Genomic DNA, 15677 nt, shown 5'->3' with positions numbered 1-15677 from the left:
ATACTTCTGGTTTTGTAGATCTGACTTTGGAACCATATAATTATTTTCTACAAAAATTAAATTAAAAACAAAGGAATTCCTAACACCTGAAAACAAAATGAAGCAAATGAGTCTAACTGGAACTGATAGCATGACCACACAGAAGACCAATTCCAAGTTACTGTTAAGTAATCAGCACTGATTCATTTGTTATTTTAAAACTGTTTTGTGTGTAGTATGGAGTAAAGCAAAAGAGTCATCATACTCTTGTTTAAAACAGGACCTCTCGCACCAGAGAAAGAAATTCATATGTAGGATAAATGAGGTTAAAGAAAAATCCTGTAGTGCAATATCATAACTGGATATATCAGTCTGACCTTATATCTTATCTGAATTGATATGACTTCATGGTGATCTGTACATTTCAAACACACACCCACACCCACACAATGTATGTATTCCCTAGTGTGCCCAATAAAAAGACCTAGAAACAATTAACAACCCAATAATAATAAGCATCTCTAGTACCCAGATCATGGTCTCTTAACACCACTTTCCCCTAAAGGAACTAAAGAGAAACAGCTGATTCTAAGCATGGGATAAGCAATGTGAAAGATGATCATGACACATCTTCACAGCAGAAAGCAAAAGCGCTATCAACTATTACCAGGGTCATGTCAAAAGGATTTGACATGTCAAGTTGAAAGGGATTCCAACAGCCAAAAATAAGACATTTGTACAATAAGAATAATAACTGTCAATGGATCAAAAGATACCAAACAGGCTTACACTGTAAGTTTATAAAGATACAAAAACAAAATACCCTACAAAACCCCTAACTGATCACGTATATAAGACTGCAGAACATAGATTATTTGAAAAATGGAAAATAAAGGAAAACAAACATCCTGCCTTTCTATTGTGAACTAGAACACAGAATAACTGAATAGTTGTTGAATAGCAGTTTTCTCTTTATAGAAGTTTTTCAGTTAATAAATGAAGAAGAAATGATAAAATTTCACTGTTTTATAATGGATCTAGGTAATGATCAAAGGGTGCTATCATCACAAGAAGATAAATAAGGCTCTATACAACTTTTGATGGAGACAACATTGTCTATGAAATATTATTTTTTTAATTGTGGTAAAATATATATAACATAAAACTTACTATCTTAACAATTTTTTGGTTGTTTTTTTTTTTTTTTGTGGTATGTGGGCCTCTCACTGTTGTGGCCTCTCCCGTTGCGGAGCACAGGCTCCGGACGCGCAGGCTCAGCGGCCATGGCTCATGGGCCCAGCCTCTCCGCGGCACATGGGATCTTCCCGGACCGGGGCACGAACCCGTGTCCCCTGCATCGGCAGGCGGACTCTCAACCACTGCACCACCAGGGAAGCCCTATCTTAACAATTTTTAAGTGTGCCATTCACTACTGTTAACTATACTCACATTGCTGTGCAACCCATTTCCAGAACTCTGCCATTTTGCAAAACTGAAACTCCATACCCATTAAATTCATTAAACAGCAACTCCTCATTTTTCCTTCCCCTAGCCTCTGGCAACTACCAATCTAGTAGTCTATTTGACTACTTTAGGCACCCCATATAAGTGGAATCAGACAGTATTTGTCCTTTAGTGACTGGCTTATTTTACTTATCATGATATATTCATGGTTCATCAATGTTGCAGCATGTGTCACAATTTCCTTCTTTTTTAAGGCCATATAATATTCTATCACATGTATTAGGTTGCCCAAAAAGTTAGTTCAGATTTTTCCATAAGATGTTATGGAGGGACTTCCCTGGTGGCACAGAGGTTAAGCATCCGCCTAGCACTGCAGGGGACATGGGTTCAAGCCCTGGTCCAGGAAGATCCCACATGCCGCAGAGCAACTAAGCCCATGAGCCACAACTACCAAGCCTGCGCTCTAGAGCCCACAAGCCACAACTACTGAGCCCACGTGCCACAACTCCTGAAGCCCACACGCCTAGAGCCTATGCTCCACAACAAGAGAAGCCACCGCAATGAGAAGCCCACGCATCACAACAAAGAGTAGCTCCCACTCACTGCAACTAGAGAAAGCCTGAGTGCAGCAACGAAGACCCAACAGAGCCAAAAATAAATAAATTAATTAATTAATTAATTAATTAATTTTTTAAAAAGATGTTCTGGAAAAACCTGAACGAACTTTTTGGCCAACCCAACATATGCCACATTTTGTTTATTCATCTGTCCATGGACACTTGGGTTACTTCTACCTTTTGCCTATTATGAATAATGCTGCTATGGATATGGGTGTAGAATTACTTGTTCAAGACCCTGCTTTCAATTCTTTTGATCTGTAAAGTATTATTGGAGGAGAAAAAAAGAGGAAACCTGGGTCTGATGAAGTTTTGAGATCTGACTACCTATTTATATTTACAGAGAATACAGGAGACTGAAGAACATATCAAATAACACCACAGGAATACAATCAGCAAAACAGACCCTCTTTCTTCAATAGATAAACTGCAGTGGGGAAAAAAGGACAGAAAGGAAAGCAATAGATTAAAAGTAAGAGAAACTTAAGAAACCTATCAATCAATTGTAATACATGAACCTTGCTTAGATTGTGATTTAACAAATCAAGTGTAAAAAAAAAAGAAATTTAGGGCTTCCCTCGTGGCGCAGTAGTTGAGAGTCTGCCTGCCGATGCAGGGGACACGGGTTCGTGCCCTGGTCTGGGAAGATCCCACGTGCTGCGCAGTGGCTGGGCCCGTGAGCCATGGCCGCTGAGCCTGTGCGTCCGGAGCCTGTGCTCCACAACGGGAGTGGCCGCAACAGTGAGAGGCCCGTGTACCGCAAAAAAAAAAAAAAAAAAAAAAAAAATTTTAAAAATCAGGGAAATTTGAATATTTTATGTGAAGAAATGATCAATGATTTTTTAAAAAGTGATGATGTCTAAAAATAATCTATATTCTTTAGAGATACATACTGAATTATTTAGGAGTGAAATGACATATTTGGGAACTCTTTAAAAATAATCTGAGATGTGGGACTTCCCCGGTGGTGCAGTGAATAAGACTGCGCTCCTAATGCAGGGGGCCCAGGTTCAATTCCTGGTCAGGGAACTAGATCCCACATACATGCCACAACTAAGAGTTCGCATGCCACAACTAACGAGCCGGCAAGCCGCAATTAAGGAGTCCTGGAGCCACAGCTAAGGAGCCCACCTGCGCAACTAAGGAGTCCATGTGCTGCTACTAAGGAGCTGGCAAGCTGCAACTAAGACCAGGCGCGACCAAATAAATAAATAAATAAGAATACCAACTCTCTAAAAAAATAATAATGATAATCTGAGAAGTGCGGATAGGGACTGTGAGGGAGGACTGGTAAGGCTACAGTGAAACACTGATGGCAAAGATTTGAAAATTGTTAAAACTAGTTTGCATAGGATTCTACTTTTGTATGGTTTGAGATTTTCCATAATAAAGCTTAAAAAAGACCCACCAACTCTGACTCACTAATTTGCAACCTTTTCCATGAGAAAACTACCATTATTTCAGTTCAACACACTATTCTTAGAATAAGGAATTTTTTTGTTTTAAAGGAAAGTCACAAACCAATGTAAGAAGCAACATCCCTGATAAATAGTTGCAGTTAAAATGATTAGTTGTGGAAGCTTTTTTTTTTATTTCCTAAGAGAAATATCACATTTTAGTTCATTTAGTCCAAATAGTCTATTCAATACTCAATGTAAAAATAATAAATGAAAACTAAAAAGGCAAACAATCACACCCAAACTATCATCTTGTTCTTGGGATGTTTTGAACCATTTACATATTGTCTAAAGGCAAAATATTGGGGCTTCCCTGGTGGCGCAGTGGTTGAGAGTCTGCCTGCCGATGCAGGGGACACGGGTTCGTGCCCCGGTCTGGGAGGATCCCACATGCCACGGAGCGGCTGGGCCCGTGAGCCATGGCCGCTGAGCCTGCGCGTCCGGAGCCTGTGCTCCGCAACGGGAGAGGCCACAACAGTGAGAGGCCTGCGTACAGGAAAAAAAAAAAAAAAAGGCAAAATATTGAAGAAAAAAAAAACAAACCTAACCTTTGATTTTATATAAATTGAATTATGCTATTTAGAAACAAAAACTGAACTTAGTACCTTTATTTAACCCTTACATTAGTACTGTTACTAAATATTAGAACTACAAATTTAATTTAAAGATTTGAATAAAAAGCTTTCTGGAAATATACATTACTTCTTTTATGTGAATAACTCTCTCACCAAAATGTGAGAATATTATAACTAGCAAGTTTGTAGAAGGGAAAGATAGGAAAGGTAGCCAAAAAAAAAATCTGGGGATTTCCATGGCGGTCCAGTAGTTAAGACTCCGCCCGTCCACTGCAGGGGACACAGGTTGATCCCTGGTCGGGGAACTAAGATCCCACATGCCGTGCCGTACTGAGCAGCCAAAAAAAAAAAAAAAAAAAAATCTGAATTGTAATATCTACTATTCTTAGTTTCAGATATTGAGAATTAAATGAAATTTCATGGTCATACATGCAAAAACATAAAAATGTTTTAATTCCTTTTGATTCATATCTACTTCAAATATAAAACCCCAATTGAATTTCTGTCCCTAAACAAATGCAGTATCTAAAAACATACACAAAAATCATAGGAATAATAATGTTTAACCCTACCTGAAAAAGATCCAAAAGAGGCTTCCAAGAGAGCATTAAGACTGCTGCTCTGTTGATGGTTTTGGGAATTTCAGAATAAAACAGTGTATTTTCTCTGTTCTCACCAGACATAGCTATAAAAGGAAACAATCATTTTTTGTTATTTTAAAAAATAGCAATCTACCACAATTGTAGTATTAAGTATATAATGCCTTCTATATACTGCAAAATTTTGTACTCTATGGGACCTATAATGAATGTTAACAAGTAGGAGATGCACATGCCATATGCCACGGTAATTTTCTTCAATAAAACACAGGCTCCCAGAAAAATCCTCAGGTTTCCTTTTGATATTAAAATTTTAGTCCCTCTCAAAACAAACATAAAAGTGTATAAGATGATGTAAGGATAAGTGTCACTTTTAGGTTTTTTTTTTTTTTTTTTTTAAATTGTTAGTGTCTTACAAGTTGGCAATAGACTCATTAGATTCCAAATGGGGGGGGTACTCTGTGACAACTTCAGACTGCCAAGCTTCTTCTTTTTATGAATCATTTAATGTATTTACTTAGAAATATACATAGGTCTAACAATTTGAGTTTTTCTTCACTATAAATGTTCTACCACTATAATCACTAATAAGTTTCAAATGCAAGTACATTCATATTAAAACAACACAGAATCCGATATCTGATTTGTTAAAAGTCTCTTTATCCTTTTTTTGAGAATTGTGAAAGAAAGAGGTCTACACTAAGTAGAAGATAGGTCTATTCTGTGAAATCATACAATAACTGAATGGGAAGATCACAGCAGTGTAGAATAAACTACATACCAAAGAGAAGTAATAGAAATACAACATGGTTATGAAGAGTTGAACCAAAGAAAACTCAAAGTAAAACAAAGTCCTTCTACTCTAAAAGGTGCTAGAAAGGTATCACTTCCAAAAAAGCTAGGGGAAAGTGAAGGAAAGAGAAAATAAATCACACAGGAAGAACAAAAACTCTCTCTCTAGAGGAACAAATCCTCAGCCTTGTGTTTCTGATAATGGCAGAGAAGGCAGTCTGTGGAAGGGCACGGTAACTTCCATGCTAACCCTTGCAAAGGTGGGGGATGACTCCCTAAATACCCACAGATTCCTTTATCCCTTTATTATCCTAAACTTTTCTTAAACCTTTCTTAGTTTGTGTTGCCTTTTGGAGTAAGAAGTCAGGTATCAGCTGATATTTACTTCAGCACTTAGTTTTGCCTTAGATCTATTTTGTACATTCCAGAGTTACTTTGTTACATAATTCTTAAGACTGTAGTCACTTATACATACCATTCATAATCTTACAAAATATGATCATATCCTCCTTAAGCCTTTTCCTTCTAAGAGCTTTCAACCTGCAAATATGAAAAAGCTGGTTCTCATCTACCCTCAAATGAGAGCCATCCACAATCACTTCAAATGCTCCTCTTAAAACTGCTCCTTGTTCCATAATGCCTTCCTTGGCTTCAACCTTGACCAATAAAAATTTCCAAAGCATTCTATGTACACACACACCAGTTCTGTATAAACACAAAATGACCTTTTCCCATTCTTTCCTGTTGACACACTGCTATTTATTGGTGTCCAAAGTATATTAAAATTTCTGAAACAACAGATTTACATGTAAAAATATTAATACTCAGATATAAAAGACTTGAGCAAATGAAATGGCATACAACTTTCTTGAAAAGCTCAATATTTTATAAAGACTGTCAATTTTCCTAACTTCATCTATAAATATAATGTAATCCTAAAACAGTATAAATAGGATGGGGAGAAAGCTCTAATCTAATTTTAAGTTCTCACAGAAAAAAAAAAAAGCAAACAAAAGTAATCAAGAAAAGTATGAAAAAGAGTGATGAAGGGTGACTAGTACTATAAAATAGTAAAACATCTAAAGTTACGATAAAAATAATAATAGTAACAGCAGCATAACATTGGCACTTGATTTGACAGGTCAATGGAACAAAACGAAGTCCAAAGTAAATAAAGATTTCAAAAAATATAATTTGGAGCTGAGAAAGCCTTTCTAGATGTGACGCAAAACTACATAAAAAGTAAAAATTTAACTACCAAAAAAAAAAATCACAGATTTCTATAGAAGGGCAAAAGGCACTAAAGGCAAAAGACATTAAATCTCAGAGAAAAATACTACAATGAGTTAATTCCCTTCTTGTACAAAAAAGTGCTTTACGTCAACAAGAAAAGCACCAACAACCCAATAAAAAATAGACAATGATTACAAACCGATCAGTCACAGAAAAAGAAATACAAACACCTTGTAAATATGGGAAAGGATGCTCAACCTCACTCATAAAATTAAAACTACCATGAAATATGGGGATATAATGTACAGCAATACAATAATGCATATTTGAAAGTTGCTAAGAGAATAAATCTTAAACGTTCTCATCACAAGAAAATTTTTTATTAACTATAACTATGTATGGTGACAGATGTTAACTAGACTTACTGTAGTGATCATTTCACAATGTATATAAATATCGAAGCATTATGTTGCACACATGAAACTAATATAATGTTATGTCAATTAAAAAAACAATAATAATTAAAAAAAAATTAACAGTGAGGAACTGCTGTTCACCAATCAGACTGGGAAAGATAAAAAGTTTTATTACTCACTATTCGTACAGGTGTAGAGAAATACATACTCTGAGACAATGCTGGCAGGGATGTAAACTCTATAACCTCAATGGAGGGGCCATTTGGCAATATCAATAAAAATTCAGAATCTGTACACCTTTTGTCCCAATAATTCCACTCTTTGGAATTAGTCCTATTAAGTAAATTCACATGTGTACAAAAATGATCTAATACAGTGATATCTGCTCCCTCATTTTTTGTTATACCAAAATAGAAAAACCTAAATGCCTATTATTAGAGGCCTGGTTAAGTAAAAGATGGCACAATTATATAATGGAATACTTTGGAGTTGCTTAAAAAAAAATGAATCTACAATTACTAATGTGGATTGATGCAGAGAATATCTCTTTAAAAAAAGAAAAATGCTGGGCTTCCCTGGTGACGCAGTGGTTGAGAGTCCACCTGCCGATGCAGGGGACACGGGCTCGTGCCCTGGTCTGGGAGGATCCCACATGCCGCGGAGCGGCTGGGCCCGTGAGCCATCGCTGCTGAGCCTGGGCGTCCGGAGCCGGTGCCCCGCAACGGGAGAGACCACAACAGTAAGAGGCCCACGTACCGCAAAAACAACAAACAAACAAACAAAAAACACTTAATAAACAAAGGCACATTAGCAGGTCGGCCCTCAAACACGTCTCTGGCTATTCAACCCTTCCTTTCCCACCCAACCCCTAGCTGTGGGACTCAACTCAGGCCTTAGTACCTCCAGTGTTCCCATCTCTCACATCTTTTCTTCCTTATTCTAACAACTATTCATTCCCTTCAGGCTCTGGGTTAGGAAAATAAAATAGCATGACTACAGGAAGGAAACTCCAAAATTTATGGGCTTGTGATTCCATTTCAACTATTGTACTGGGAGTGAAATCCCTTTCTTTAAGCAGTTTTAATGGTTAATTCATAAACATTTTTGTGAGACATTTGTTTATAGTTAAGAATTATGGATGGTATGGCTATAATTTTTAACTATTATACTAAATATAAGGGTTCCCCCGCTAATTGTGCCCAAACTCTCTTCCAACCAAGCTGCCTGATTTAGCAAGTATGGATGGGCTTTTCTTATATTGCTTCTCCAATCTGAGGAAAGTCTGACTTTCTGCCTCCGAAAAAAACCATAGCATAAGTTTCTTGAGAAAGATATATATATATTTCCTACTCAGATGACTTACCTAAATATTTTAGCATCATCTCTCAATAAGTGTGTTCAATGAGTGAAAATTAATGAATAGGCCTTTGGGACTTAAGCTAATACAAATAATAATTACCAGTTGGTGAATGCTAGGCAGCACACTATAATTTACAACTATTATTTCCAATCCTAAAAAATAATACTGTAATGAAGACAGCTGCTTGGGGGATGGGAATGGGGTCTACAAATTTGTTTTCTTTCCCTTTTTAGTTTCCTTCCTCAAACTAGCCATAGTACAATAAAACTTGGTTTGGCTGTACAAGAACAGTATTGTGTTTCTTAATATTTTTTTAAGTTGGAAATGTTTTCATGTAAAATGTTTAATACTTAAGACAATCCTATGAGATAGACATTAACCCTCATTTGATAGATGAGGGAATTGAGACCCACAGGGTAAACAAGTCAGCAAAGAGATGATATCAGAGCCTAGGCTTCTGATTCCAAGACTAGCTCTTTATCCACTGCCCTGTGTCTATATATGTGCTAGGTTAGTCATTTCGTTCAATACTAAGCTGTGCCTAAGCATGATAGTTGCTCAGGATATACTACCTATTCCTTTTACCACAACATCTCAGTAAAGCATTTAAGGTGCATAAACAAACAAAGAAACAAAAATGTCAATCAGTGGTATCATACATTTAATGAAGACAGACCTTAAACCTGGAGTGAATGGGCTCAGGAAGAAGAGCCTTCGTTTAAAAAGATGAAAGCATTAGCTGTTGAGAGTGGGAACAAACTACTGTTTTTATGATTTGTGTTCCTAATCTGACCATTCCTAAGGAAAGGCATTTTGAACTAGCTTTAGGGAGAAGTAATATCTAGCATCTTTACTTTGAAAGTAAGATCATGATCAATTCATGATTTGTTATGTGCAAATAAAAATCAAGTTAATGGGACAAAACAAAATGAAAACAGCACCAAAACTGAAGTTCTTCTAATTATTTTTTTTTCCTTTGGTGGAACCATCACTGATTCATTCACTTATTTATTCACCAAAGTTTGAGTGCCAATTGCATCTAGCCTCTGTTTGAATTAAGAAAGCATTTCCTTTCAGAAACTATGACTTCATACTCACCAAGGTAATAGATCCTGTCTGAATGAGGCCCATCTGGATCACTCCTCTTCACAAACATAAAATCATGTGGTGCCTTAGCCATCATGTAGCCATGATATTTTCTGGTATCAGCAAGCAGCTTTTTAAGCTGACTCCAGGAATATCGCTCAACATAAAACGGCTCCAGTTTAGGCCGATCCTGTGATTCAATATTCTCCTCACACTCTGCAGTTTCAAAGATCTCAACACCAAGCTGTTCTGTTTCCATCGCTGCTGCCATGTTGCATTTTCCTAGAAAAATAAGGCACATGAAGTTCACAGGTCTGCCTTCTCTTATATTAATCAGAATGACAGTCTGATAGGGCCCCCCCAACCCCCCAAAAAAGGGGAAAAAATGCTTTTCAGTACAGTTGCAATTAAACTTCATAAGAAAAGCAATAGCTCCCCCTTTTCTTTAAAAATGAGATTAAAAAAAATTGAGGTCATGTCTATTTCACAGTTGACTATAAATCTCTTGGGGAACTTTTATAAAAGGCTCTCCTTAGGTATCTCTTGCCAAAATTCCTTTTTCTTTCCCACACTGGAAGGAAACGGGCCATATGCCAGTTGGCCGCTATGCTCCTTCAAAGAGCATGTCAATAGTGAAGCTAAATGTGCCAAGGGAGTTAAGTGTTTTTGCACTTAAAAAAAGTAACTCATTTGATAAATGTGGACTTCTTCAGAGAACAGAAATAATCACGACCAATTAGAACAGTGATAAAATTGTGGCAAACAATGTACTTCTTTTTTTCTTTTTTTTTTTGCTGTATGCGGGCCTCTCACTGCTGTGGCCTCTCCCGTTGCGGAGCACAGGCTCCGGACGCGCAGGCCCAGCGGCCATGGCTCACGGGCTTAGGTGCTCCGCGGCATGTGGGATCTTCCCGGACCAGGGCACGAACCCGTGACCCCTGCATCGGCAGGCGGACTCTCAACCACTGCGCCACCAGGGAAGCCCAACAATGTACTTCTAATAACCTTTCTAGGGTGCTTACCCAAGATAATATAAATACTGTTTCCTTTTAAATGAGACTCTAAACAACAAAAGACCTAACTGGCTGGCACATTTTTTGCCTTTTGCTCTTGCCTAGACGTCACTATCTGATGATCCCCTGTGTAACTCTATAAGGAATTTATGTGACTATTACTACAGATTATAAAACTTTTATGATTAAATGAGGAGAAAAAAGTGGCTTTAGTTGTAGTTTATGCACAGAACATTTAATATTTGTAATATCAATATTTTGATAAAAGTCCAAACCCAATTTACCACTTCAACCCCAAAACAGTATTAAGATTTCATCTACTAATGATGTTTCTTTCATTTTACAAATCCAGAAGAGGATGATTTTTTCCTTTATCTATTTCAATATTTAAATGTAACAGGTGCAAAGTATCAGAGAAAATAACAAGAAGTGTTATTATAAGCCACTGTATGATATACTGGCATGCATTATTCATAACGCTACCAAAAAGGAGAAACATAAACAAAAATTCTGGGGCAACCTGCTCTTTTTGAACTAATGAATGTCTGAAACATGTGGACTTAGGAGATAAACTAGATTGCATTTGTGTAACCAATTCACATAATTATTAACTACTTCTACAACAAAAATCAATACATGGCTATATATTTAACATGATGTCTTTTTTAAACCTTAATTTCACAGGTTAACAGGAGTTCGTGGTAAAAACTACCAACCACAGAGAAAAAGTCATTATCAGGTATGGGTTGTAAATTAGTCCATCAGGTGTGCTGGTATGCTGTACAGCATTCGAAAGGAACAGAACTGTGAGACCATAGCCACGATATTGTCTTTTTTCAGGCTACAGTGAACTACACTACTGTTTTCAATATAACAGTATCAAGAGCAGCCAGAAAATCTACTGAAGAGTTCTATAATATACAACTTGTAATATTATTACAACTGGGTAGTTACCTCCAATGATTAAAATCCAAACAGCTCAACAGAGGAAAAGTCATTCAGCTAAACTGGTATTTAGCATATTGATATTAAGTAGCAGTACATGACAGTAGTGGTTGTTTGCCCATCTAAAATCTGGTGGAGGTCAGTTTTCTATCATATGTGTCAATGGATCTAGTTTGATTCCTAACAGAGTAAGGGACAGGTGAGACAAGGAGATATACAAACTGGGCTCATTCTTCTCAACTCTCCTTGTGTTAAACTTGGAACTTCATCTCCAAACCACTACTTGAAACAATAGAGCTTGGGGATGGAACAGGGAAGCTCAGATAGACTTCTCAAGCTTACTGCCCAGCTTCTTGAGTCATTATTTTGACATGTCTCTTACATAAAAGTTGCCATTACCTTGCACTTAAGCAAAACTATCTGGTATTCCTAAATTGTACTAGGTCCCTGGACTATTTCTCTCTCTCCACACACACACACACACACACACTTTACAGTTCAAATGACACTATTCTGTATTTAATGGTCAATGTATATCCTGCATTTCCAAGGCTAGACCTGATATTACATAACTTTAGTAATTTACACAAATGTGTAACTGATTTAATTTCCAGATTTCCATAACACCTTGCATACAAACACATTCTCAAAATATGTGACCCGAGTTTTCTAATTGCAAAAATTAGAAAATAGGTCAGTACATGTTCTTAGCACAGTGTATATATTCCACTGCCCACCTACCTCTTCACTTAAGGCCCTTCCCTGGTGCCTACCTGATTGTATTTTCATCTGTTCAGACCTCTTCCACATTCAAAGAGACCTTTCTGAAGTGACTCAACTTCAAGCACAGATCCCTCTGCTCATCCTGCTCTCTTCTCACAGGAGTCTTTCCTTTTCTCACCATCCAATCCTGCTCACCAGGATAATGAAATAAGATATAAAGCTGTTGATCATTATTAAAATGGATCGTATGTGCCCCAAAAGATTAAACCTCAAGTCTCAAACAGTACTTGAAACTGATGCATATTCTTTTTGATATAATATACAATGCCTGAATTACTTTGTATCTGCATTTTAATTATGAAAATAATAAACTGATTTGATTTCAGAAATGTATAGCCCAATTTACTCCAAAGAATATCCAAACGGTAGTGTAAATCCTGACATCCGGATACACATTAAAAGGTAAATTATGCAAGAACATTTAAAAGTATAAAAGGAATACAGATGTGAGGTTACTAAGTGGCTACTGCAAATCTTCAAAAATGATAGATGATTAATAATAAAATTTATTTCTATGTGCCTGGTCCTGTTCTCCTGCCTTTTACATAATAACCAATTTGTATTATTTTACAGAATACATATTTAGCTGACTGGAGACAGAATAGACTCAATAGAATAACCACTAAGAACTACAGATTCATTTTTGCGGAGAGAACTAATTTCCAGTTAACATCAAGATTTTCACAAGATAAAAAATGTACTACCCATTTTCAGTGCATTCCGTTTTTGCTTATTTCCTTTCCACGTATACTCTGAAAATAACTGAACTAGGTAACTTCTCTAGAAACGTAAGTGTTAAGTTTGTTGAAATTCTGGCTTAGTAAAAGAAGAAAAGCAGGGTCTGTGATTATACCTGTCACTTTGTTATCGGTTTTAATTCTGGGCTCTCAGAGCCCAGATGGGTGACGGTGAGAGATGTGGCTCAGTGGCAAATGGAGGGAAAAAAGTGAAGTTGTGCTAACACAGCAACAACGGACCACAATGTCAAGACACCTTCCCATTCACTAAGCCCCTCAATCAGAGAAGAGCATGTAGGGTTAGAAAATAGCCTCAGGACTCTTGAATTTGGACCCACTCAAATGTCATTCCTTAATTTTTAATCCAGGCGCCAGTTTGTCCACTTCAACACCCCAAACCTCGTTGAAGCCTAGCTATTTCACTGGTCAGCTAGTTGAGAGGTTCATTATCAAAAAGTGGGCAAAGATCTTGAAAGCTAGAAGGCGGAAGAAGAGGAGAGGTGTAGAAGAGAGTATTAAGAAGGGGGACTGAGGGGATGACAAGTCTTAGAAGAAAAGTGTGTGAGGGGAGAGGTTTGAAAAAAAAGGTAAGAAAAGCACCTATCCTGTGCCGGGTAGGTGAAATAGAATGAGAATGGGCCAGTAAACAAGGAGGGAATCGACCTAAAGTGGGGCAGTAGAAAGAACACCAGCTGTGGCAGTAGAAAGAAACCAGAAAATCTCAGTCCGAATCCGATCGGCCACAGTCGGACTTTAGGCAAATCCCTTCGCCTCTGTGGGCTTCCGTTTCTCATCTGTAAGCCCGGACAATACCCGGCTCCCAACCCCAGCAAGGCTCAATTAAGATAACGGACGTGGAAGTCCGGAGGCCAGCACCCAGCGCTCAGGGGGCGCCCAGTGAACGTTGGCTGACTCGGAATCTGAGAGCCTGGGCTTCCTCTTCCGGCAAATGGGGCCCCGCCACCGGCTGTGGCCCGCGCCGGGCGGCGCGCCGGGTAAACCGCAGAGCGGGCTAACTGGGAGAATGCGCCGGGCGGTTCCTCCGTGAGGCGGAGAGGCCCGAGTGGGCTGGGGCGCAGGCCTCGCGGGCGAAGGGGAAGGAGAGGGGGCGGATACTGCACCTTCCCCCCCCGGCCCCGCCCGGACCGTCCTGACGCGCGCTAAGGACCGGGCCTGCGCCGCTTCATGCCGCGCGGCCTCCACTCCCGACCCGGGGACAGCAGCCTCCTTGACTACGGCGCCGGCGGTAACCGAAGCGGTGAACGCGGCACTTAAAGACGGCGGCAGTGGCGGCTCCAGCACTTCCGGTTTCTTGCGCGCTGCCCTCCAACGGGGAAAGGCTCAATGGGGCCAAGAAGAGCGCAGATCTCTGCTCGGTGGGGTTCCCTTACGACAGTGCCGTCTAGTGGTCGGAGGAGCGAATGAGGCGCGGGAAGGAAACTGGGCGGGGCTAGGGGACAGAGAAGAAATCCAGAGAGGGGCAGTAACTTGCTGGAAATCACAGGACGAACCGTGACACGTCCGTAGTCATCTATTTTTTTTCCTTCGACAAATATATATTGAGTGCCTCCTATGTGCCAGGCAGAGCTGTAGACACTGAGATTAGAACACGGAGCAAGCCAGGCAAAAATCCCTGCCCCTTCATGGAGATGACATGGAGAGGGAAGAACCAGGACCTTGGGGATTTTCTGGGTGTCTCATTGTTATGGTGGAAAGAAACCTGAACTTGGAGTCAGAAAGCTTGGCTCTAGTACTAATTAATGACCTTCAGCAGGTCAGTCTCTTTGAGCCATGGTTTCTTTATCTGTGAAAGAGATGTAATTACGTCACTTAATTGCACTTAAGGAAAACCACGTGTGTCATACAAACACATAAAGATGAAGGAACTGGGGCCCAGGGCAGGGAAGTGAGTGGCTTGCTATTATCAGGACCAGAGGCAGGTCTCTTGACCCACAATTTATTTCCTATTCTACACCATACATTGGCTGAGAGAAAGAGAAAGGGGGAGCCTCGGGAGATGACTGGGAAAGTGTTAAGGTGTAGAACAAAACAGTGGACAAGCTGGGCCTTCCCTATTTTCTATTATTACAAGGAACCATTTGTCAGAGGTGTGTGTCATTAGGCTTTATTGTAATAGAAGATCCATCTGGGTGCCATGTTCTACTCCTCAGTATGCAATTATTCACTCTGAGGTTAAATGAGTCTTTGCTCAGGCTTTTTTTTGTTTGTTTTTTTGTTTTTTTTAGTTGAGTTCCTCTAAAAGTACAGTCATGTTTTCACTGGGATTTCTCTATGAATTTTGTGCAAAAAAACCCCCCAAAAAAACCCCAAATAAAAAAAAAAAACACCCGAAAGTATGTTTTAAGGCTTTGAATGCAGATGCACATGCTAACAAAATACAATGAAACATCTTGCACTTCATTTCATTCATCCAAATGTTTACTGAATCTCTGCCATGTGCCTGTCACTGTTCCAAGCACTGGGGCTACAACAGTGAAAAAGTAGGCAAAATCCCTGACTTTGTGCAGTTTATATTTGAATAAGAGGAAAAAGATCTCCCCAAAAGCAAAGAAAAAATATATAATTTTATGGATTTAAAAAAACAAGCTCCGGACTTCCCT

The 15677-nt window shown here is 38.8% G+C and overlaps 1 protein-coding gene across 3 annotated transcripts in view; it reads right to left on the bottom strand.

Moving 5' to 3' along the window:
• Positions 1–14397, bottom strand: part of DPP8 (dipeptidyl peptidase 8) — a 62908-nt gene extending 48511 nt beyond the window's left edge. Inside the window, exons 1-4 of one of the 3 annotated variants that reach the window (XM_059057716.2) lie at positions 14178–14397; positions 12310–12446; positions 9591–9860; positions 4665–4777 (exon numbers count right to left, since the gene is read on the bottom strand). In XM_059057716.2, coding sequence (XP_058913699.1) covers positions 4665–4777; positions 9591–9860; positions 12310–12346 — 420 coding nt within the window. In that variant the 5' untranslated portion in view covers positions 12347–12446; positions 14178–14397. Of the gene's footprint in view, positions 1–4664; positions 4778–9590; positions 9861–12309; positions 12447–14073 lie in introns of all 3 variants that reach the window. The other 2 variants (XM_067029626.1, XM_059057715.2) reach the window with 2 other exon arrangements.
• Positions 14398–15677: the final 1280 nt, after the last annotated feature.

Source organism: Kogia breviceps, chromosome 3, assembly GCF_026419965.1.
Source record: "Kogia breviceps isolate mKogBre1 chromosome 3, mKogBre1 haplotype 1, whole genome shotgun sequence".
Lineage (NCBI taxonomy): Eukaryota > Metazoa > Chordata > Mammalia > Artiodactyla > Physeteridae > Kogia > Kogia breviceps.
Note: the sequence above shows the minus strand (reverse complement) of the source record. Positions and strands in the feature narration are given on the sequence as shown.